At 42.2% G+C, this 23070-nt stretch overlaps 2 protein-coding genes across 2 annotated transcripts in view; both read left to right on the top strand.

The window, feature by feature from the left end:
• Positions 1–1994: 1994 nt before the first annotated feature.
• CPA2 (carboxypeptidase A2) lies at positions 1995–22769 on the top strand. The gene is given in 15 exon segments (XM_004272258.3): positions 1995–2024; positions 2026–2060; positions 3962–4049; positions 4751–4829; positions 4832–4878; positions 7299–7400; positions 9271–9369; positions 11070–11107; positions 11109–11135; positions 11137–11163; positions 12307–12402; positions 13973–14171; positions 14700–14706; positions 16202–16279; positions 22582–22769. Coding segments are annotated over 15 exon segments (1140 nt in total).
• CPA5 (carboxypeptidase A5) overlaps positions 7319–23070 on the top strand; it is a 90392-nt gene continuing 74640 nt past the window's right edge. The window contains exons 1-2 of the mRNA XM_004272198.3: positions 7319–7400; positions 9271–9325. The gene's annotated coding sequence lies outside the window, so the exon portion shown is untranslated. The remainder of the gene's footprint in view (positions 7401–9270; positions 9326–23070) is intronic.

The following is a 23070-nucleotide window of genomic DNA, read 5'->3' as shown; positions in this document are numbered from 1 at the left end:
AAAGTAGGTACTTGAAAATTCTAACCCAGGGATTTAGAGCCTGTGCAGATAAAGAATTTGACACTGAGTGAAATGGAGCAGGACCCTTTGGTCTTTGTCCCCCAGGTCCTCTGCCTGCCTTTTGTCTGTGGAAAAACTTTAGCCAAAAAATAAGTTTAATCAGAGAAGTGAGAACATGCAGAAACAAAGGAAAACAGTCAAAGGAGACCAAATAATAGTAGTTTAGTCATTAAGCATAGTCAAGGACCTTTAGTTCTTTCTCAAGGGCTATAGATAATATCCTGAGCCCTATCCTGTGAGCTGTCTTATAGATACTGAAACCCCCGCCAGGTGGAAGAAGTTAAACTACGTGATGACCAGGCTGTAGCCATGACATAAGCTGCCACGATTCCAAGAATTGGCCTCAAGGAAATGGGAACAAACAGACCCTGGAACTGAAGACCAACTATACTTGAAACAATCAAGATGATGCTGGTCAGACCACCTCATGACCAATTTCAAGATGACGGTCAGAGCTGACTGTGCTGTTTCTGCATGCAGCCCCCTCTCTCTGCCTATAAAATCTCTTGCCCCTGATTGTCGGAGTAGGCCTTTGGACAGATGTCTGCCCTTCCCTCACTCCCCCAACAGTTGTAGGCATCCAAAATACAGCAAACTTTCCTTTCCATAAACCTGGCCTCTTTATTGGCTTTTGAGCAGCGAGCAGCTGGACCCCACTTTCGGTTACAAGAGGACAGATGAAAATTTCCTTGTGTCTGTTGGTTGATACTTGCTAGGCTGAATATAGTGTGTGTGAAGACTAAAATATAATAAAATATGAATCCTAAAAATAGAATGGTGTATCTTCTCCTTTTGCAATGAAGAGCAAAGTCAGATCAATGTAGATGTATGTTTATAGACAAGGAAAGGTTGCCTTTGTTTAAAAAAACCTTTGTTTAAAAATCAGAATATATGTTATGGTCTAATCTTTGTTTAAGAAAAAGCTCTAAAACATTGAAAGAAGTTTGGAAAGATATACTCCAAATGGTTTTCTTTGGGTGGAGGAATTATTGGTGATTAAATAAAACACTTCCTTTTAATCCAAACTTTCTGTAACAAGCAATTTCATTGTCATAATTAGAAAGACATTTTCATTTTGGGAAAAAGCACAGAAACAGGGACATCAATTTGGTACAAATGCAGATGGATCACTTTAGAAACAGTTCAAAATTGAATATTAAAAGGCCTTCTGTGGGCTTCCCTGGTGGTGCAGTGGTTGAGAGTCCGCCTGCCGATGCAGGGGACACGGGTTCGTGCCCTGGTCCGGGAAGATCCCATGTGCCGCGGAGCGGCTGGGCCCGTGAGCCATGGCCGCTGAGCCTGCGCGTCCGGAGCCTGTGCTCCGCAACGGGAGAGGCCACAACAGTGAGAGGCCCGGGTATCGCAAAAAAAAAAAAAAAGGCCTTCTGTTTTGTTTTAATATAGTGTGAGGACTGGAACAGGTCATATCTACAGGGAGATACAGCAGATATGGACTAAGTGATTGCAGTGTTTCAGGGTAAACATTATAAAAATAAACAAATGAGGCAACTAATGGAATGTGATAGACAGGATGCCTGAGTAATTACTATAAATGCTGTGCCCCTTTTCTGTCAGAGACCCAGGAAAGACTTTAACCTCTAGGTCTATTAATCTGGCTTCTGTCACTGGTCAGAGTTAGTGGCACTTTATGTTCTAAATCATAAATGCATGATTTGCCCTTGGTATGCTCTAGCAATTTTGTTCTCTTTCCATCAAAGTTTGTTATCTCATTGAAAGAATGTAAAATGTATGGATTGGTGATATCACACAGATGGGTGTCTACAGTCTTGAGAATTTAACATGCAGGTGGGAATTTTACCATGTGGGAATTTACTTGAGTTCTTAGACTGCCAACAGGTCAGCCTCAGCTGTGGTCCCTATAAATAAAGTTCAGGAGTGACACTGAATTCTGGACTCTTGGAAGATCCTTGACTATGCGATTGATCCTGTTTTTTGGTGTCCTTTTGGGGGCATATCTACTGTGGAGAAACATCTGTGGGGTAAGTTATGCTTTCTGATGCCTATTTGAATTTTGCTTACCTGATTCACAGAATATCTCACTGGATTGTTGCAGAATAATGAGTGTAAGCGTTCAGCATTTTCAGAGTTCTTTTAGATTTGGAGAGGAGGTAGTGGAAATAATAGGAATGAGTGATAAAAAAAGAATGAATTTAAAGGAAAAAAAAAAGTGAAAACAGAGCACATGCACCCTATTTCTCTCTGTCCTTAATCTTTTTCCCTTCTGATGATCAGAATGTGGGGATGACAGACATCAGTGAAAATAAAGCTGTTTGGTCATTGTCTCTGTGTCATCTTAGTAAGTGCTGGGTTACTCTCCCATCCGCCTCCCTACCTTTCCGGACTTCATCCTCCATGTCACCTTAAGTCCTCCCATCTTCAGATCTAGTGTCTAGGTAGTGGGACCTCATGAAGTGGGAGGACCAGAGCTGCACACTTCAGCCCAAATCCAACTCTCATGGCTTTGTAGGATCCATCTTTGCTCCAAAGTACTTTGGTTTCAAGATTCTATGAAGAGCTTTAGACAGCATTTCTTGAAGAGTATTCCAGGGAACTAATGAAGTGGCCAAATAAATTTGGCCCAAAAAAGTGGATGATCAAATAAATTTGGGAATCAGAGGGTTAAACAAACTATAGAATTTCTAGGAACTTTTACTAAATTAGTGTATATTGTAAACCTATAAGAGGGGATCTAGGTTGCTGCAACTATCCTTTTTTTGATCCTCAAACTCCTCCCCACATTTATTTATTTATTTATTTATTTATGCTGAACAACTCAAAGGGCTGTTATTCCTTAGAACACACACCAGGAAATATTAGCCCAATGTATTACTTTTCCCAGTGCCTTCCCATTTTAAAGGAGGACTCCTGGGAGTCTATACATTAACCAAAAGGAATGAGACTCAAATGGAAGATTTTTCAGACCATCTATGGCCAATGGATACTGGGAGGCAGAAGAGACTTGAAGAGCTCACATTCTATCACTTATGTATTCCACTGGAGTTCACTGGAAATTGGATGATACTTGATTTCAGAGGGTCTGGGTTCTGGTCCCTTATTATGGCTCTTTGTACCAATCCCTTCCCCACTGCATGAATGGGCAGGGTGGTGATTCAGGAAGTCAGCCTACTCAGAGAAAGGGAGAGAGGAAAAACCTCTGTCACCAAGGAAGGGCTATAAGAAATCCAGCTCTACTACTGAACTTTTTTTAAAGGATATTTGTTTCTTGTTTTGCAACTTCTCTTTGCTGCCAAGGAGTCCTTGATATCCTTTATTACTCATTGTGTGTGTGCGTGTGTGTGTGTAGAGAGAGAGACACATACACACACACACCATGATTTGTCTGGGTTTCAATTGTCCCTAGCAATACCCCAAGTTTGGGCCACATGAATGGGGTTTGGAGATGGAACTCTGATACATTTCAGTTAACAACAAAAACACCCTAGGTCTACCCAGATGTAAATTTGATTCCTCTTTTGAGCACTTATAAGCACCAAATTAATTATTCTACCTTTTAAAAACTTATTTCTGAAAAACAGGAACAGACAAGTTTTAAAAGCCGATGCTTTATGAGCAGCAGGTGTTACTTGATAATCATTAGCTAAAGGAAAGGTAACTTTACTGGCAAAGTTCCTGCTAGGATTAGGTACAGCTCTTAATTATTATTTAGATAACATTTCCTTGGGGGAAGTAAAGCCATTCTATCAACTCCTCATTCTGGGGATGTGGGTCAGTATACTATTTATTAATTTCTTGATTGTCAAAGAGATTACTGACTGCTGCATTAACCTCTTATGTGCGGAGACTAACAGGAGCAGAAAGCAACAGGAAACAGTGTCTAGGTTTTGTTTTTAAGGTCATGTCTGTGGGTAATATTTTTTAGAGACCAAGTTCTTGAGATCACACCAAGGAATGAAGAACAAATAAAAACTCTGGTGGAATTGGAGGCTGACGAACATCTTCAGATATCTGTCCTGGAGGGGGCTTCTGTTTCCCAAAGTGAATACTCCACAGTTAGACACGATGACTAAGATCTCTTACTTTGGATTGTATCTTGTCTTCTCTGATGAGAAGTATGGAATGCTCACTCATGGAGCTGGGATCCAGAACTCCTGGGCTCTAGTCCCAACTGTATGACATTGGGCAAGTCATCTACCTTCTGCATCTCAGAGAAGGTAGGTGACTTGCCCAATGTCATACTGACTTCTCTCCCATTCAGTATAATGAGGATAAATATACCATTCTTCTATCTCACAGATGTTTTGTAAGAACGAAAAGAGAAATCAAATGTGAAAGTTATTTTGAAAAATTATTGAATAACTTTAATGCATTATTTCCCTCCTAAATAATTTATAGTATTAATATTCTGTTATGAAATTATTTGGATCACCTGAATGTCAACTGTTAAAAAAACTGCCATAGTTTTAAATAATCTTTACCTTCTTCCAGTTTTAATATTTAACCATATGGGGGAAAAACCATATAACACATATGCTGATGCTTGGACATTTAAAAACACTTCTTGCAACATCATAGCGATTCCACAACGATTCTAGTCTTGGAGGCTTGAGGTAAAATAGATAACGAATTGATTTCTTGAAATCTATCCACGCTGAGCTGTCCATTTCCCTGGAATGACCCAGTCATTGCCTTGGCCTTTTATCCCTTTCAGCTTGATTTCTGGAAATCACCCACCATCCCAGGAGACACAATCCATGTCTGAGTTCCCTTTGTCAGCATCTAGGCAGTCAAAGTTTCCTTAAATCCGAGGGAATTGCTTATTCCATTGTGATTGAAGATGTTCAAGTAATTATCCCACAGCCCAGTCTTCCAGAGGCTTGCTGGTCCATATGAACTGAAGGTCCATCCTCTTTTATCTTTGGGTACCCTCTGCCAGGGAAGGGACCTGTGGGTACCACTAGGGCCTTCCTGAAGTCTGGACTACCCCTGCAGTGGGTAGGAAGGTTCTATCCCTCTCTTTTTTGCATTTGGTACAAGTGGATATGGTAATAAAAAAATGTAATGGAAAGGGCAAAAAAGAGTCTCTGGCATGAAATACAAAGGGCAAACTGAAGAGTGTGAGTCAAAGTAGGCAAATATAAGTTGTTACTCATTTAGTTTTTAATTGGAGGTTACCTCTGACCCTGGGTTCCCAGAAAGGGAGAATGAGCCATAACACAGCCACAGGACTGACTGTCATCCTATATTTGCAGCATCTGTCTGGCCCGAAGTCTCATTAATGCCCCATCCCCTTTCAGGGTGCTGCCAGAATAAGGGAAAGGCATGACCCCAAAGCCTATAGGACAGAAAGAAGAATGCTTGGGATTGGGGCCTGAATGTCACCACTTCCCTCACAACTGTAGATTCAAATGCATTGCTATAAACTAATCATAGGTGTGACTGATTTATCTTAGGTTCTCTGGGACAAGGAGAATGAAGAAATATTACTCAGAGAAGAGAACAGAATGTTAACTTCAACTTTGAGGCTTATCTATACCTTGGAAGAGGTAGGTGTTTCAAAATGAACATCAGAGAAATGGGCCATGCTTTCCCCTGATAACAAGGCCTATACTTCCACTTGGTGATTTAATGGAAATTATTCTCATATTATCTCCTAACTTCTCCAAATTTCCTTAGGATTTCACAGCCAGTATCAGTGTCACTGCCTTAAGTTAGGACCTGAAGCCCATCTGCCCATCCCAGCAGCCACTGCATTATTTAGAAGTGTCCAGGAGTGGCTTAAGTGAGCACAAGACAGCCTCTAATGCTCACACTCTCCCCTCGAGGTCCCCTGGCTGATTTCTGACCTGTGCCACCCACAAGCCATCTGAGAGCTGTGCTTCATGGCTACCACTGATGATGGAATCAGGGGACACTTGATACCACTGACTTCCAGCCAACGGTGGAGTCTCCCAACCTGCCAAATTCTCCTAGACCTCATGACAGCAAAGTCTTGTGCAATTTCTCTGCTATCTTTCCTGAGTTTTGTTGGTGTGAAGAATGCCCCTTCCTTCCCCTGGATCACCTGGACAGTGCTACATCTGCCTCTTTGTGACACATAGCTTTTCTTGGGGGATACAGGTGTCTGCTTGCACTAACTGATTTGGGAGGGTGGGGGAGGGGATGAGGAGATGGGGGTTGGGGGTTAAGGAGAGAGGTGGAGGAGCAGGAAAGAGCCAGAGAGGAGATTGTCTGGTAGGTGCTGATTCCCTAAATCAGCAATTCTAAAATGCAGAGAACTTAGAAAACAATTTTCCCCCTGCATTTATTTGGTGGCAAACCCTGACCCGAACTAAACTCATTTAGGGGCAAAATCTGACCTGAACTGACTTGCTACTCACTTATTTTACTGCCAGAAATATTAATGTGCTTGAGTATGGAGCACTGCCACATGTGTAAAATGTATTTTTCTTTTTAAAATTGCACACACACACACACACACACAAATCTTAATTTGAAATATGTATGGTCCCTAAAGGGTTTCAGAGTAGGGACTGTGGACCAGTACAGAGAGTGAGGGAGAAAAGGGAGTGGCCGAAACAGGATGCGCTCCCTCCTTTGCCTGGCCTCACAAATTGCTGTACACGTCCTACGGAGACCAAATGCTGGCAACAGCTGGAGGAGCCGTTTTCATGCCGAGCACTCTCCAGACATGCCCAGACATGTCTCAATCCCAGTAATGGACACAGTTTGGGTGCCCCAGCTGTACAGGATTGCAATCAGCCCTGCAAATAGGAGCCGAAGTGGCTTGTGGCAGAAGTGCCTCTGAGGCAGGCACCCCGATGCCCCGGCCTGAACCAACCCGGCTGCGTTTTGCAGCGTCTGCTTCTAAATCACCTTTTTTTTTTTTTGGTGCCACTACCATTTGTGTTCCTCTGCTAGTGAGGGGAAGATGCTTTCTGGCTGGGGAAGTTCCACCTCAGAGCTGGCTTGAGGCAAGCCACAGGGCAACCAAAGCAGTGCTATTTTGTTTGAAGCACAAAACTGGAAAGAGCCGGCTCCGCTGCCACAAAATGGCTTCCCTTTTCCCAGCCCCTAGGGATGCCCAGTGACTCATCATCTCTTAGCTTTGATTCCAGCGTTCCCCAGTCCCACAGCATCTGCCGAGTGGCCCTCTCCATTCCCTGAGGGAATGGAAATGGAGGAGAGAGAAAAGTCACTAATGGATGCACCAGATTATTCATTTGCAAATGTGTATTTCTTCATCTTAAACATTTCAGATTTCCTGAGAAATGGATAACCTCGTTGCTGAGCACCCTGGTCTAGTGAGCAAAATGAACATTGTCTATTCTTTCAAAAACCGGCCCATGAACGAGCTCAAGGTACACAGGTGCAGTGATGATTTTTTCCTCTCGATGCTTCTAGAATCCCCGTCTTCCCAGGCGGGCCGTCAGTACAGTCTCTGCCTGCAGAGCTGTTCCTTTTTTTTTTTTTTTTTTTCCCCTCTCCTAACCAGTCCTTGCTGGTTTTGACTATCCACCTCCCTGCTTCCCCCACCTCCCTTTCTTCTTCTTTTTATTGCGCGAGCTGATGCAGGTCTGCAGGAGTGAATTAATGTTCTCCTCTTGATAGATTTGCTCTCAGGGAAACAGGCGTATGCACCAATAGGAACAGAGGAAGGGGGAGGTGGTTCGGGCCCCTGGGTGAGCTGGGAAGGGGGAGGTATTCTGTAATTAATCAAGGTAGCCGTGCTGTGCCTTGTTTTTCTTTTACTCGTTTCTTTACTCGTTTCTTTCTTTCTTTCTTTTTTTAAACCGAGAGTATAAAAAAAAAAGAAAAAGAGATAAAAGTTCCGTACTTGCTGGAGCCTCATTTAAAACCAAAACAGTGGTGTGCAGAATGATGGGCAACCAAATGGCAAAGGCAAATGCCCTGAAACGCAGGCATTTTTTACTTGCTAGCCGGAAAAAGGTTATGGTTTTACTTCAACCTGTACACGCTGACAACAGTTAGTGCTGATAATTTCAAGCTTTTTCACCTTGCCTTGCAAAAGAGTGAAAAGTATTTCCCCAGATTTCCTAGAAAGAGTTTGTTAAGGGTGGGGGGGAAGATAATGTCACAACTCCCTGCTAAATTTGGAAACATTATGGCTGAGGACCAACGGACTCACTGGGACAGATGGATTTCTCCAGAGCGGTTCTCCCGAAGGAGGCCTGGGAGGAGTGGTTTGCCTACTTTATGACACCGCGGCACATTTGCTCATATTTACTACCTTCTTTTCTTTTGATTTCCTTTTCCCTGTTTCTCCTACAGTTGGGTCAGGAAACCCCAGATTCTCCTCCCCCTTGGATTTTCCTGGACTTTCCTTCTCCCGGGTGGTTCGTGGTTGAGAATGTTATTTGTTTTCCAAAGTTCCCTATGTGAGCTCTTTGGAGGAAAAAGCATGAAACACTTTAAAACTCTCAAAACGCTTGAAAAGTAATTTTTAGCAGGGATTTACATTTCTCATTTACCTTATCTGTGATGTTTAGAATGCTGCAGGAAGATAGAAGTTGATGGTGCAAAAATAATCTTTTCCTCCCCATTTACTGATTCAATTGGCAAAGCCACTGTTCCAAATAAAACTGAGTCCCTTAGATCATAAAATTTAAACTCTGGAAAGGACTTCCAGACCCTACCATCCTGTTTTTATGAAGGACTCAGAAGATTACCACAAGCATTTTTATTACAAAAATAACACAATCATTGCAAAAAATGGAGAACAGAGAAACAAAAAATGAAAAACATCCCTATTTTACTAATTTCACAACTATGGGATTGATAGCTATTAACATTTTGTTGTATATCTGTCTATTTTTTCCTCTCTTTTCTTTTCCCCCTCCCTTTTTCTCCTATGTCTGTGTGTGTACATATATATACATACACATGAGCTAGCCTTTTAAGAAATAAAAATGGTATCATACTATTTGGTAATCTATTTTTAAAAATTTATGGCATATGATGAACATATTTTCATGTCATCACGTTATCTGCAATGATTTTTTACAAACATCAAATGATGCCCTTCTTGTTAGCCTGTATTTAAGTTTATATTAAAGGAAAGGGACAAAAAAACCCTACGTTAAATGAAAAGCTAATTGACAGCATCACTGTCTACACCTCCTCCTTCTCAATCACATCAAGTACAGAAAGAGGAACAGACAAGGGGTGTGTGGTGGTGGAGCCATTCACATTTCCACGCTTGTTTTGCAGTTCAGCACGGGAGGAGACAAGCTGGCTATCTGGCTAGAGGCTGGGATCCATGCCGGTGAGTAGGTTACACAAGCTACTGCACTGTGAACTGCAAATAAGGTCATTTTACTCCAAATTCCCCATTTATTTTGTCTTTCTGGGGTCAGGCCCCACCTAACCTCACAGCAATCCCTGTGGTCCTATGGCTGACGCTCTCATCCCAAGTCCTTCTCTTGTCACACAGTCAGGAAACAGACCCATTCAAACCTAATTTGGTATTGCTCCACCCAGCACCCTGGCATGTACCTCCGTACTCCCGCAACCTGCTGGCCACTGCATGCTCTGTTAAAAGATAGTGAGAGCTATGGGCTTCCTTGGTGGCGCAGTCGTTAAGAATCCACCTGCTAGTTCAGGGACACAGGTTCAATCCCTGGCCTGGGAAGATCCCACATGCCGTGGAGCAACTAAGCCCGCGCACCACAACTACTGAGCTTGTGCTCTAGAGCCCGCAAGGCACAACTACTGAGCCTGCGTACCACAACTACTAAAGCCCGCGTGTCTGGAGCCCATGCTCTGCAACAAGAGAAGCCACTGCAATAAGAAGCCCGTGCACTGCAACGAAGAGTAGCCCCTGCTCGCCGCAACTAGAGAAAGCCCATGCACAGCAATGAAGACTCAATGCAGGCAAAAATAATAAATGAAATAAATTTAAAAAGAAAAGATAGTGAGCTAAAAGAGATTAAGAGGGTGGCAAGTAAGGACACCAAGAGTCAGATTGCAGCATAAGAACAGATTAGAGAACATTGCTTTGCTGCCTGGAGCTCCTAGGGCTGTGGCACGATGTACTAGAGATCTATAAAATCACAAAAGGAGCTTAGATAGAGAATATAAATGGGCTAGAAGAGTTTACTTTGACCTACAGATACAAAGTGGAACGAACTCGTTGAGGGTTTTTGGGTTCTGAAAAATTTCCAAATCTCACTTAAAGTTAGGGTGTAGCGATATGTCTCTTCCACATGTTCATTGGAATTAGAGTCAGGACACCGTTCTGGGTGTGACCTAGTCTGGTATTTCTTAAGTAATTCAAAAATGACATGCTATAAATCAGAATGTTAATTCATGAGCAAAGGAAATCAATCCACATCAGATCATTCAAGCATGTGCAACCACGTGCTTACCGGCTGATACATTTTTCCCTTCAATTAAAATGCAGTTACCTTTAGGGTATTATGAAATGGATATTTAACAGTTGAATAATAATGCCTTAGGATGGCTGAGCACAGGAAACGAATAAATTTTAATCCAGCAGAAACCTCAACTCTACTGCAATTGATCACAAGTAGAAATGTAATTCCCCAAATGGAATTTAACTGGTTCTCTGGGTCTTTAGAGAAGTCTCTGCATAATTAAGTAATCTGATGTTGGTCGTGAGTACTTTTGAGAAGGTATAGCCTGTGTGGTGATTAAGGAAACTGAAAAGATTTCTTTGGTTCATAGATCCCTCTGAGCCACAAACACAGTTGCCCACCATTGCAAAATGCCTCACTAAAATTAATTGGAAGAATCCTGCTTTTGAGAGAGAATGGATAAGTGATACCTGATTTTTATTTAATATAAGTAAATTATTCTGATTGGAAATAAAAGTATCGACACTGGCATATTAAACACGTTAATAGGAGATTGGACTGTAGTCCTGGAAGACTCTCACTGACCAGCAGTGTTAGTTTATGTTTGGAAAAAACACATTGCCTTAATATTCTCTCCTCTGTTCCCTGGTGAAAGGGGAGTGTGAGATTGACATATATGTTGTCTCTGCTCAGATTGCCTCTGATTATGGAAATGACCCATCCATCACTTTGATTGGATATGATGGACATCTTCCTGCTGCTCTGATGGCTAAGTGTTCTCTCAAACCAAAGGAAGCCTGGACTTTTTCTCTTCAACAAGAATTTAAGGAGATGTGTAGGAACTTCAAAACAAAACAAAAGTGATTTTCTGTTCTTGATTTACCCTAAATGGAATGCCTCATCTCTCAGTAGTGGCCCTGAATTGAGGCATATAGTGATGTTTACAATCATTTCATTTTCCAACACATGATATCTTTCCATATTGCCTTGGTCAGAGCCCATTTCAGCTGTTAGGCTGGGCTGTTAGAGTTCAGTGTTCACTGTGAGTCACCTAGGAGATTTGTTCCAATTATCCCTGTGTTTTGATGGTAGGATTGATAGAAAAGAGGAGGCGGATGTTACCTGCTGACAATTAGATTGCTGTAGGATTTAGGTAGGCAGTACAATGCATCTGGCATTTTACTTACAATCTGTAGAAGAAATCCTCTGTTATATCACAAAAACAAGTTATGCAGTTTTTTTTTCTTTAAAAATCTCATTACACAACACCATTATGGCAACTGTGACCCCATGTATATTCAGAATGAATCAGAGCTTCAAGTTTATTTTTGAAGACAGCAGACTACGATAGCATTTTTCAACGCGTGTTCAGAAGGAACTTGTAGAAATAGTAGTACTCATCTCATGAGATACCCTATGAATAAAGGGTTCCACAGTCAAGTTTGGGAAATACTGCCCACTGTATCCCTCTCTTGGAGCTTGATAAAAAACATTAAAGCATTAAAAAAAACCTTTAGAAATTCTGAAGTAAATTAGCCAATTTAACCCTGTTATTTTCCCAAAATATTCTATCACAGAACCCTCGGGCTCTCCCCACTATTTTTTTGTTTTTTAATTTTTGTTTTTTGTTGTTATTGTATTGTTAACGTTTGAGAGGACTGTGGTTCTACGGAACATGGTTTAGCAGGTATTCATTGGAGGAGATGGGGGCTTATTTACTTCTCGCCTCGGTGAGACGGCCGAGAAGCTCCAAGCAGAACCCTGTGTGAGGACTACTGGTCAAGTCTGTGGGCAAGGGAAATGAGTGCATTTCCAAAAGGGCCTTCCCGTGAGGGATTGGGAGAAATTAACAAAATTCTAAAGGAAACTTCTCATTGGACTGAATGACCGTCTTTTTTTTTTTTCTGTATTTTCTTTCTGTTGGGATTTTAAAGAATCGTATGTGGCAGAAGACCCAGTTCAAGGTATCTGGAAGCCTCAGTGTTGGTGTTGATCCTAACCGGAACTGGGATGTGGGTTTTGGAGGTGAGCATGGGGACTTTCCCCCAGGGATAGTCAGATGTTGTCTGGCCAGATAGCTATTTGCATGGCTCTGCAGTGCTGTCAGCCTGCTAAGCCCATTCAGGATTGAAGCTATTTAAAAACCTATTTGAAAAACACTTCACTAAATTCCCTTCACAGGCACACAGTGCTGTCACTGAGCTCTGAGGAGCATTTAATATATTTTGTCTCACATCTTGGTTTTCCCATAAGCTGTATCCCGGCTCAGCTTCTGAGCTTCCAGAGCAAGACTTTGTGTGGTGGTGGGAAGCGCCAGGAAGCCCTGAACCAACCACTAGAGGGGGTTGGGATCTAGTCACAGGAGAAGCATTACATCATCTATGGATGCTTCGAGAAAGAAAACTAAAATGAAGTACGAATAAGATTAAGAAATTGATTTTCAAAATAGATTCAAAGAGAAAATACTTGCTTCCTGCTCTGCCTTTGTTGACTTACAGCTCTAATTTTTCGGGGTCCAGTGCCAGGCTGGTTGGGGGGCTCCTTTTTGCTTTCAGGCACCAGTTAAAACCCCTTATGTTTCTCTAATCACAGAGTTAAAATGTATTTGGTTTTTCCTCATTAGGTATGATAGCAGTAACATTAGAAACTGTCTTTTCCACTGTAGTGTTCCTAACACCTAGCATAGTGTCTGGCACATAGAAGGCAATCACTAAAGACTTGAAAGACAGATGAATTAATGAGAATCATTGAACCAAGAAAGGATACACTGACAGGATATGGATGAGTGGCAACTTCATTCATCGCTTTTACAAATTCTTTTTTTTTTTTTTTAGTGTAGGAAAGAAAAAAATCAAAGCATCAGATCCAAAATACTGAACAATGTCCAGCAATTCAAAGTCAAAAATTTTCCTGGCTTGTTGTTCTTATTAAATAATCTCCAAATGAGGTGATAGGTTGTATATATATTTTGTCCATATCATTTAGAGACTCTGTGGAGTCCCAGCCTCTACCTGTCCCTTCAGAGTTTCTCTAGCATTCAGAGCCCTGGCCAGGCCACAGTGGGCCCACTTCAGTGGTCATGGGTAACTCCAGTAGCTGAGAAAATGAGGCCAAAGGTAGCCTTTTTGTCAAAAGTAATTGTGACTTCCTCACCACAGAAAGGGTATCAGAGGTTCCTTGCATTTGTGGCTTTGTGACTTAGAAGTACAGATGCATAGAATCTTCTACTCTTGGGCTCTAAGAATTGGAAGAAGTCCCAGAAAATGAGCTTGCTGAACTCCCACCCAATGCAGGAATTCCATCTATAATATTAAATCTAGCTTTTCTTCCAACAACTCCCACAGAGAGGAGATGATTTAATTTGATAGTTCTTTCTGCCATATAGAGGAGCCATGTTTTTAAAGAAGAGAGATGTGTCCAGAATCTCTTGAGTTAGGTCTCCTGACTGTGTCTTTAGGTAGTAATTCAATCTAACACAATGACAATCTTGCTCTGATTTCCAGAGGAGGAACTGAAGTGATGCATGGTAACTGCCTCCATACACTGTCTCCTTAAAGCTCACTGTTCTCACTTGGCATCTTCTGCATCCCATCACAACCTGGAGCCAGCAACAACCCTTGCTCTGACTCATACCATAGACCCAGTGCCAACTCTGAAGTTGAAGTGAAATCCATAGTGGACTTTACCAAGAGTCCTGGAAAAGTCACGGCCTTCATTACCTTCCACAGCTATTCCCAGCTGCTGATGTTCCCCTATGGGTATATATGTGCCGAATCACATAAATTTGATGAGCTGGTAAGTTTCTGAAACTTCATTTTAGATACAAACATCCATGGTGTGGACAAATAAGTTTCAGTCATAAAGATAGGTATTGAGATGGGGGGATACTTGTGACAGGTTACAAACATGAATGAGACATAATATGTCCAACCACTGAGAAGATTGTGACACAGGCAAAGGTTTGAAAGACTTGCCTAAATTAAATTTCCTTGGGAAATAGAATTCATGAAATTATTGTTGCCTTTATCTAGATGAGCAGGAGCCTGATTCGACTATAAATTCCCAGGATGTGTTTTCTGTTGCTTAGGAAATAATCACTTGGATTTGGACCTGAAGCTCTTGGATCTGTAGTCAGTTGCTCTATGCTAAGCAATGCTGCCTCTCAGCTCTTTGCCTTATACCTTCCTGGTGTCTTTGGCTCTGTGATCCGTCATCATGCTGCACTGGTGTATGCTGGGCATAAAACACTTCCCTAAGGTATCACTTGATACCCTCCATCGTCTTTCCTGTTTCAGGAATGAGCAAACTGGTGGCAGCCTTAAGTCAGATGGTGACATCTCAGGGGGCTGCTTATAATTGAGCAAGTGCTACCCCAGCTGAAGAGAATGTGCAAATATTTCCAATTTGGCTTTTAGGCTTGGTTTTTGAAACCCATATATTAGAGATAAGCCCTGAGATGGGACCTTTTGGTCAGTTTACTTTCAACTAGATTGTTGTCAGCAGCTAGCAGAAATGGAATAGATTATTCAAATTCAGGTGTATCTTTCATCTTATCAGTTGCATTTTAGCCCCTGTAAGGCAGTTTTCAGGGTTTTGGTGGTGAATATTATCACTGAAGGTTGAATCAAGGGAGAGAGAATGTCAGAGTTGAATATCAAAGGTACTTTTAGTAGCTCTAGATAACCTTACGTTACCTAAACCTGGTGCTTAAATCTCTACCATATAGTCATCCAGCCTATGATTGGATAGCTCCCTGCCTCCAAGGGAGCCTTTTCCATGTTGGGGCAGATTTGATTGTTTGAGCTCAAGCCTTCTGCTTATGGTTTTCACATACCAGCCCTGGTTTATCGTCTTGCTCCAGAGAGTAAGTTTATTTCCCTTTGAGAGACAAATTCATTAATTACTTGAAGGTAGTAACCTGCTTCTCCTAGGTTTTTCCTTATCCTTGCTAAGTACCCCCGTCCCTTCAAGCCCTCAGAATATGTCCCCAACTTCCCTCACCCTTCTGGTTGCTATTTTACGAATATGCTTTGATTTGTCTGTGTTCTTCAAGGGCAGCTCCCAGAAGTGAATGTAAAACTCGCGTTGTGGGGTTAACAAGCATAGCGCAGAGCATGACCGTAACTGCCCTCATCCAGCTTATGCAGTTGAGGGTCACATTAGTTTTTTGGCAGTGGCGTCGTGCCGTTGACTCATGTTGGGCTCATTGACAGCCGAAACCCCCAGGCTCTCTGAGTATTCTGCTGAGCCAGGTTTCCCCCATCTGGTAATTGTACAGTCGTTTTCCTGGACCCAAGTTCAAGACCTTACATTTATCCCTAGCAAGGACAGTAAAGCCTCAATCAGTCAAAATTGGAACCCTCAAATAATGGAAAATACTTTCCTGAGCTCTACTTCTTGGAAAAAGAGACAATCATAGGGAAATAAGCCAATGTAGGGATCTAGTTTAAAAAAGAAAACCAACTTCCTGGATACATCCTTGAGTCAGTACACATTCTCTTTAGCCCCTTACTCCCACCCTATTTCCATCCACACTCCTGAACAAGGAGAGCTGGTGGCAAAATAATGACCCCGGTGTATTTATTGCAAGAACCTGAAAGATCAAATAAACAACGAGGGTCTGTTGTATTTTCAGAGCCAACAGAAGTGAACTTGTGCTTACTTCCCAGTGAAAATGGTTGAAACAAAAAGGGTGTTGTGCTTAATTAACCAGAGTCCAGTTCATCAGACTGTCCCATTCTACATTCTGCAACTGGGCATCTGTTCTTCCAAGAGACAAGCACTATCTATCCACCTTTCCTTGGATCTCTCACTCTAAAATGAAGTGGCCCAAAAGGCTGCCCAGTCTCTGACAAGCCTGCACAGCACCAAGTACAAAATGGGACCTGTCTGCTCAGTCATCTGTAAGTATCTAACGTGTTTTTACAAATGACCCACTAAGATAGCAGGCACCATGTGATTTGGGGTCAAAGCCTTTAAATGCTCTGACATGAAACGGGTAGGCCTTAAAAATGCAGGGAACCCAAACTTAACACAGTTTTCTTCGGCAAGGCTAGATCTCCTCCATGATATACTTACTATGTGGTATTTAGAGCAAAGAACTTCCTAAATATTTGAGTTGTGTGTTCTCTGCTCTGCTTGTCCTGATCCTTAATGGCTCACTCTCATTATGTGGAATTTCTTTGCCTGAAAATGGGCATTTATCAAGACTCTGACCTAAGTTACCACTTTTATTAATTACCCATTTCTTGACTAAGAGAGGCTCACACCATAAGTAAACCCATGGACTGTATGTGGGGACAGAATGGGTGCAACTCTTAAGAGGACCCAGAGGTTTCAGTGGATAGACCCTGTTGCAGCCATTTGTCCATGCAGAGCTTGGGGAAACAAAGAGGAGGACATGTCAGGAGTAATGGCAATGGCAGGTATAAAGCTTGGGAGCCTGCTGTCAGACTTCCCGATGCTCCTCTCTCCCATAGTAAATCGAGATAAGAACAAGAAATGACTGAAGCGCTGTTGGAAATCCTAATGCACCCACATGCAGATTCTTAATCCTCCAAAGGAATCCCCTCACTTTGTTATGGACAAAGCCAGAAACTCAGGACCCCACAGTTGAATGCCCAGGAGTTCCCTAGTGCTCCCATGCCCATGGATCCTTTGGAAACAAATGACTTTTGTAGGCACCCACTGTGCCTAAAACACACGCTTTTATTGAGCATATATTATGTGCTAATCATTGTATATGATTATATACCTGTCTCCAAGTACTGGAGACATAATGAACCCACAGAGAACTCACTGTTTAATATGGGAGATGAATGGGAAGAAAAGCTTTAGTATGATATGTGCAATAGTAGGCTATACATGGTACAAAAGTATTAGAAAGTTGGGGGGATTTGATTTCATCTAGGAAGAGGGCAGGATTTTGAAGGCTAGAGAAGGGGAAGAGGAATGGGACATTCTGGCTCATTAACAGCACATACAAAGGCACAGATGTGTGAAACTGCATGATGGGCTCTGTGAACTACAAGAAGGAATGAAGGTGGTAACAAGAGTTGGGGGAGTTCAAGTTTTTGTGTGCCATATTAAAGAATTTAGGTTTTAACCCAAAGGATTCTGGAAGCCATTGGAGCATTTTCAGCAGGGCAGCGAGCGCACTGAGGCATTGTGTTTTAGATAAAACACATTAGCAGCAACATGGAGGATGTGGTGATGATGGACTAGAAGTAGGAACATCCCACAAGAAGAGCAGGAAGAGTTCAGAGGAGAGATGATGGCTCACACTACAGCAGTGCCAGTGAGGAATGAAGGGAGACATTTACAAGGTAAAATCAAAAGTTTTTTGTCGTTTATCAGAAGTGGAGAGTTTCTCACTGATGGTCATTGAATGGTGCCATTAACTGAGGGAGACATCCAGGAAGGTGAAGGAGGGGTGGGGTTGGAAAGATGAGTTCAGCTCTAGACATACTGAGGTTGAGATAAGTGTGGTGTTTTCAAGTGGAGATGTCCTGTAGGCTTTGGGCTGTATACCCCTGGGATTCTGCAGAGAGAGAGATTTAAGGGTAGTTGACACAGGGAAGGTGGTTGGAACAGGAGAGCAAGGAGGTCATCTGAAGTGGGAAAAGCCCTGGACAGAGGAGGGGAGTAAGATGTTAAGCAGCAGAAGTGGTTAGCAATGATGGAGGGCATGGCAGCAGGGCTGGGCAGAGAGGCCAAAAACCTTGCATTTCAGAAATCAGGGAAGGAGCAATTGTTGGGAAGGAGGCAGTGGTTAACAATGACAAAAAGGTCACAAAAAGGTCAAATGTGAAAAGGACAGAACATTTACCATTGGGTTTTCATTACTAGCTTATGGTGACTGTAACCAGAGCAGTTTCAGAAGAGTGAGGGTTACTGGAGGAGTACATGGAATGGGAGAAGGGGAGGCCCAGTGAGTAGACTACTCTTCAGAGGAGCATGGATGAGAAGGGAAGGAGAGAGAGGAATGGAGGGTTTTGTTTTTGAGATAAGAGATTTGTTTATTGACTGTGGGAAAAGGAACAATAGAGAGGGAGAGGTGGAAGATATAGGAGAGAGAAGAAATGACCAAGGCAGTGCTGTTCCAAAGAGGGGGAGAATAGGGGCAAGAAAGGGATAAGCAGAGGTGGACAGATCAGGCTTGAACAAGAGGAGAGTGTGCTGACATGCTGGGGACACTGACGTAGCTCTATCTGTAAGAGGGTGATGGTGGGAATCTGAGGGAGAGCACACTTGTTAGTAATGGTTTTCTTTTCTTTTCTTTTTTTTTTTAAAGCATACTTGATTTTTAAAAAAAAAATTATTTTATTTTTGGTTGCGTTGGGTCTTTGTTGCTGCATGTGGGCTTTCTCTAGTTGTGGTGAGCGGGCGCTACTCTTCCTTGCAGTGCGCGGGCTTCTCATTGCGGAGGCTTCTCTTGTTGTGGAACACAGGCTCTAGGATGCACAGCCTTCAGTAGTTGTGGCACGTGGGCTCAGTAGTTGTGGTGCATGGGCTTAGTTGCTCCACGGCATGTGGGATCTTCCTGGACCAGGGATAAAACCTGGGTCCCCTGCGTTGGCAGGTGGATTCCTAACCACTGTGCCACCAGGGAGGTCCCAGTCATGGTTTTCTTAATGGGAGTCTTGGAGAGCAGAGGAGTAATAGTTTACTCACCATATCTAGAACACTTAATGGAAATCCCAAAACTACGGATTTGGTAATATTTCAGAGCATGAAAGTTTCTCTTTTTTTCCAGATTATGGTTTTCTCTCTTTCTCTCTTTCTTTTTTGCTATTATGATGTATTTTTAAAACTTCATAGAAAAAAGAGTCTAATAATGATTATACTTTATTATCAGTTTCAATTTCATTAATGTTTTGTCATTGAACACAAATATATTTATCTAGTTGTAATCAATGTCTGCGTTTAGCTTTTTTTCATGTAACATCATTTCCCATATAGTTCTTTAAAAAATTTATTTTATTTATTTATTTATTTTTGTGGTACGTGGGCCTCTCACTGTTGTGGCCTCTCCCGTTGCGGAGCACAGGCTCCGGACGCGCAGGCTCAGCGGCCATGGCTCACGGGCCCAGCCGCTCCGCGGCATGTGGGATCTTCCTGGACCGGGGCACGAACCTGTGTCACCTGCATCGGCAGGCAGACTTTCAACCACTGCACCACCAGGGAAGCCCCAAAATTTATTTTATTGAAGTATAATCGATTTACAATGTTGTATTAACTTATACTGTATAACAAAGTGATTCAGTTATACATATATATATTCTTTTTCATATTCTTTTCCATTATGGTTTATCACAGGATATTGAATATAGTTCCCTGTGCTATACAGTAGTACCTGTTGTTTATCCATTCTCTATATAATAGTTTGCATCTGCTGATCCCAAACTCCCAATCCATCCCTCTCCCATCCCCCTTGGCAACCACAAGTCTGTTCTCTATGTCTGTGAGTGTGTTTCTGTTTCATAGATAAATTCATTTGTGTCATATTTTAGATTCCACATATAAGTGCTATCATATGGTATATCTTTCTGACTTCATTTGGTATATAATCTCTAGGTCCATCCATGTTGCTGCAAATTACATTATTTCATTTTTTTTATGGCTGAGTAGTATTCCATTGTACATTTCCTACATAGTTTTATGTTATTTCTGCTCTAGCTATTTGTTATTCAATTATACTGCTATATCCCAGTTATTGGGCCTTTGGATTGTTTCAGCTTTTTGCTAAATAGTGCTACTATGAACATATTGGCACAAACTTCTTTTTCTTTTAGGCGATTCTCAAGTCAAATGTAATGAACAGCTTTGGAGCTCTATCTACATATTTTTTAGGCTATTCTCTGGGAACACTGATCTTACAGTTGCCCAGACCTTTTTAACTGTGTTCCATGTCCTCCCCTTTGGTGGGAGAACCTCCAGGGAGGAGGGCTGTGGTGACAGTGGGGTAGAAGGCCATTATGGCCACTTGAGGCTGAGGAATACATGTTTTCTCCTGTTGGCTACCTCTGAGTGGAGGCTCGAGTTCAGAATGTCAGCAGAATGGCATCATTTGCCCCTGAGACACATACATGGGGTCTCAGCCATTTTATTACAAGGAATCTAGTTTTCCACCTTCCTTTTCTGAGGTATTTACAAGTACTGTAGACCTTGAAAGGCCTACATTTAGTATGTTTTTTTTGGTAAAGTCACAGATGTTGAAGATACTTCCATTAAGCAAATGTCAGACAAGTATAGGGTTTACTGTCTGATCTTTTGTAATGTGACCATTAATGGTTAATCAAGTTCTTCCTGCATCTCTGTCCAGAGCTGACTCTGTTATCCTTGATTCTGGCCTCATTCCAGCTTGGACAAGCACTGCCTCTAAGAACGAGTCCCAGTTAAGTACTTTTTGCCTCTTGCCCCTGATTGGTATGCAGCTCTGGGCTGAATACCTGCTTCGCTCCACCCAAGACATGGCTGGACGTCTGTGGTGGGTGAGACATTTTCTGGGCAGTTTCTCATCTGGAAAGGTCTATAAGGAGCTGCATCACAACAGGTGTTTGGTCCAGAAGTTGTTACTTGAGCCTTTCTCAGGGGGAAATAAAACACAGACCTTGGGGAGAGAGGTCTGGGTTTGAGTTATAGTTCCATCACTTTGGAACCAAGTAACCTTGGGCAGGTCACTCAAGCCCGGTCACTCAAACCAGGTTCCCTTGGTTTTTTCATCTATGAAATGGGTTGTTGAGAAGCTCTAAAGATAGAATGTAGAATAAAAGAGTTCACTAACTCGAAGGCACTATATAAATGTTGCTTGTTAGTTTCCTGGTGAACTACTCTCCTCCAGATACCTCTGATCCTTAATGTGGTCCAACTTTTCTGATGGGATCTTAGTCATTTATTGATAATGATGATTATAATCACAACTGACATTTACTGAATGCCTATTCTACATATATTATCCCATCTCCTTCACTTAATCTCTCTGAGATTTCCTCATCTGTAAAATGGGACTAATACTAATATCTACTTGTGACACAGGTGAGGATTAAATAAACCAATTTAGCATAACGTCTAACACATTTAATAAGCACTCAACAATTGATCGAATCATGAGCATTATATTATCCTATTTAATTCTCACTGCCCTATGAAGTAAGTAGTAGTATTATCCTTATTTGACAGAAGAAACGTTTGGGATTCAGATAAGTGACTGTCTTAGGTCACCCAAATAATGATTTGCAGAGTCAGGATTCAATCTGAAGCCAGTCCACTGTGGACCTCTTAGTGGGATCATCTGTGTCATGTGACCACACCAAAGGTATAAGTTAGTAATTTTGGTACCCAGGAAAATTCAGTTCAAATCAGCAGCCATTTGGTGTTTGTTATTTACCAGGTGCTACTACTGCTGCTGTGGGTGAAGGCAAAGACACAAGACACACGAGTTCATAGTGTTAATTCCCAATATTAACCACTAGTCCTACTTTTCCCTGGTATAACCTCCCTGGTCTTCCCCTTTGCTCAGCCCCATTCTTAGGGATTAGGTGACTCCATTTGACCTCTACCTGCCCTCCCTCGGATGGGCCTCAGAGCCGACCTATTGCTTAGCTCTTCTGAGTCATGATTGTCAGAAGTCTTTGTAGGCTAATGCTACCTTCCTTTATCATTTGTCATGTAAGTGGCCACATATTACACAGGTGCACATTGTTGGTTTTACTCACACATATAGGTGCTGGGCATGTTATTTGTTATCAGAGCAAAGCCTGTTCCATCCTTATACTGAAAGTCCCCTGAGAGCAGGGACCAAATCTCTTCCTCTATTTGTAATCCCTTCTCTCCCACCAGAGGAAACAATGTTTACACCTAGCACCCAACTGAAGAAGGAAGTGGTGTAGCCTCCCTAAGCTGTAGAAGATGCCAGTAGGAGAGCAGGCAGGATTCCAAATGGGTGGGTGAAGCCAGAGGCTCCTAAGAACACCAAAGGAAGGCTAAGTATAGTGTCCATTTGAGTAACACCTTTTGCTTTTCAAATTAATCTTGTATTTTTTCATAAGCATGGCCCTCTACTAAGCTATCCCTGTTCTCAAGGTCCATGCAGATAGGGGCCTGACTTATTTTTGATAGTGGTGGAACTTAATATAGAGGTTACATAGCTGTGAGAGGCCAGTGGGAATAGTATAACCAGACTTTATTCTCATTTGCCCTTCAGACCAAGCCAGTGGAGGAAGCATTGACTGGTCCTATGACTCTGGAATCAAATAATCATTTGAATTTGAACTGGGAGACACAGATCGATATGAGTTCCTTCTGCTGGCCAATCAGATCTTACCCACAGTGAAAGAGACCTGGTTTGGCTTGAAGACAGTCATGGAGCATGTGTGAGACCACCCCTATTAAGGCTCTTGGGAATAAACACCATTAAAAGCTCTTTGGTTTGAAGCAAAGTTGGGCTGTGATTATTTATTTTTTAAAATAAATTTATTATTTATTTATTTGTTTATTTTGTCTGCATTGGGTCTTCGGTGCTGTGCGTGGGCTTTCTCTAGCTGCAGTGAGTGGGGGCTGCTCTTTGTTGTGGTGCGCGGGCTTCTCATTGCAGTGGCTTCTCTTGTTACGGAGCACGGGCTCTAGGCTCACGGACTTCAGTAGTTGTGGCACGCAGGCTCAGTAGTTGTGGCTCACAGGCTCTAGAGCACAG

The sequence above is a fragment of the Orcinus orca genome, chromosome 9 (genome assembly GCF_937001465.1).
Source record: "Orcinus orca chromosome 9, mOrcOrc1.1, whole genome shotgun sequence".
NCBI classification, from domain to species: Eukaryota; Metazoa; Chordata; class Mammalia; order Artiodactyla; family Delphinidae; genus Orcinus; species Orcinus orca.
This window is presented reverse-complemented; position numbering and strand designations above follow the sequence as displayed.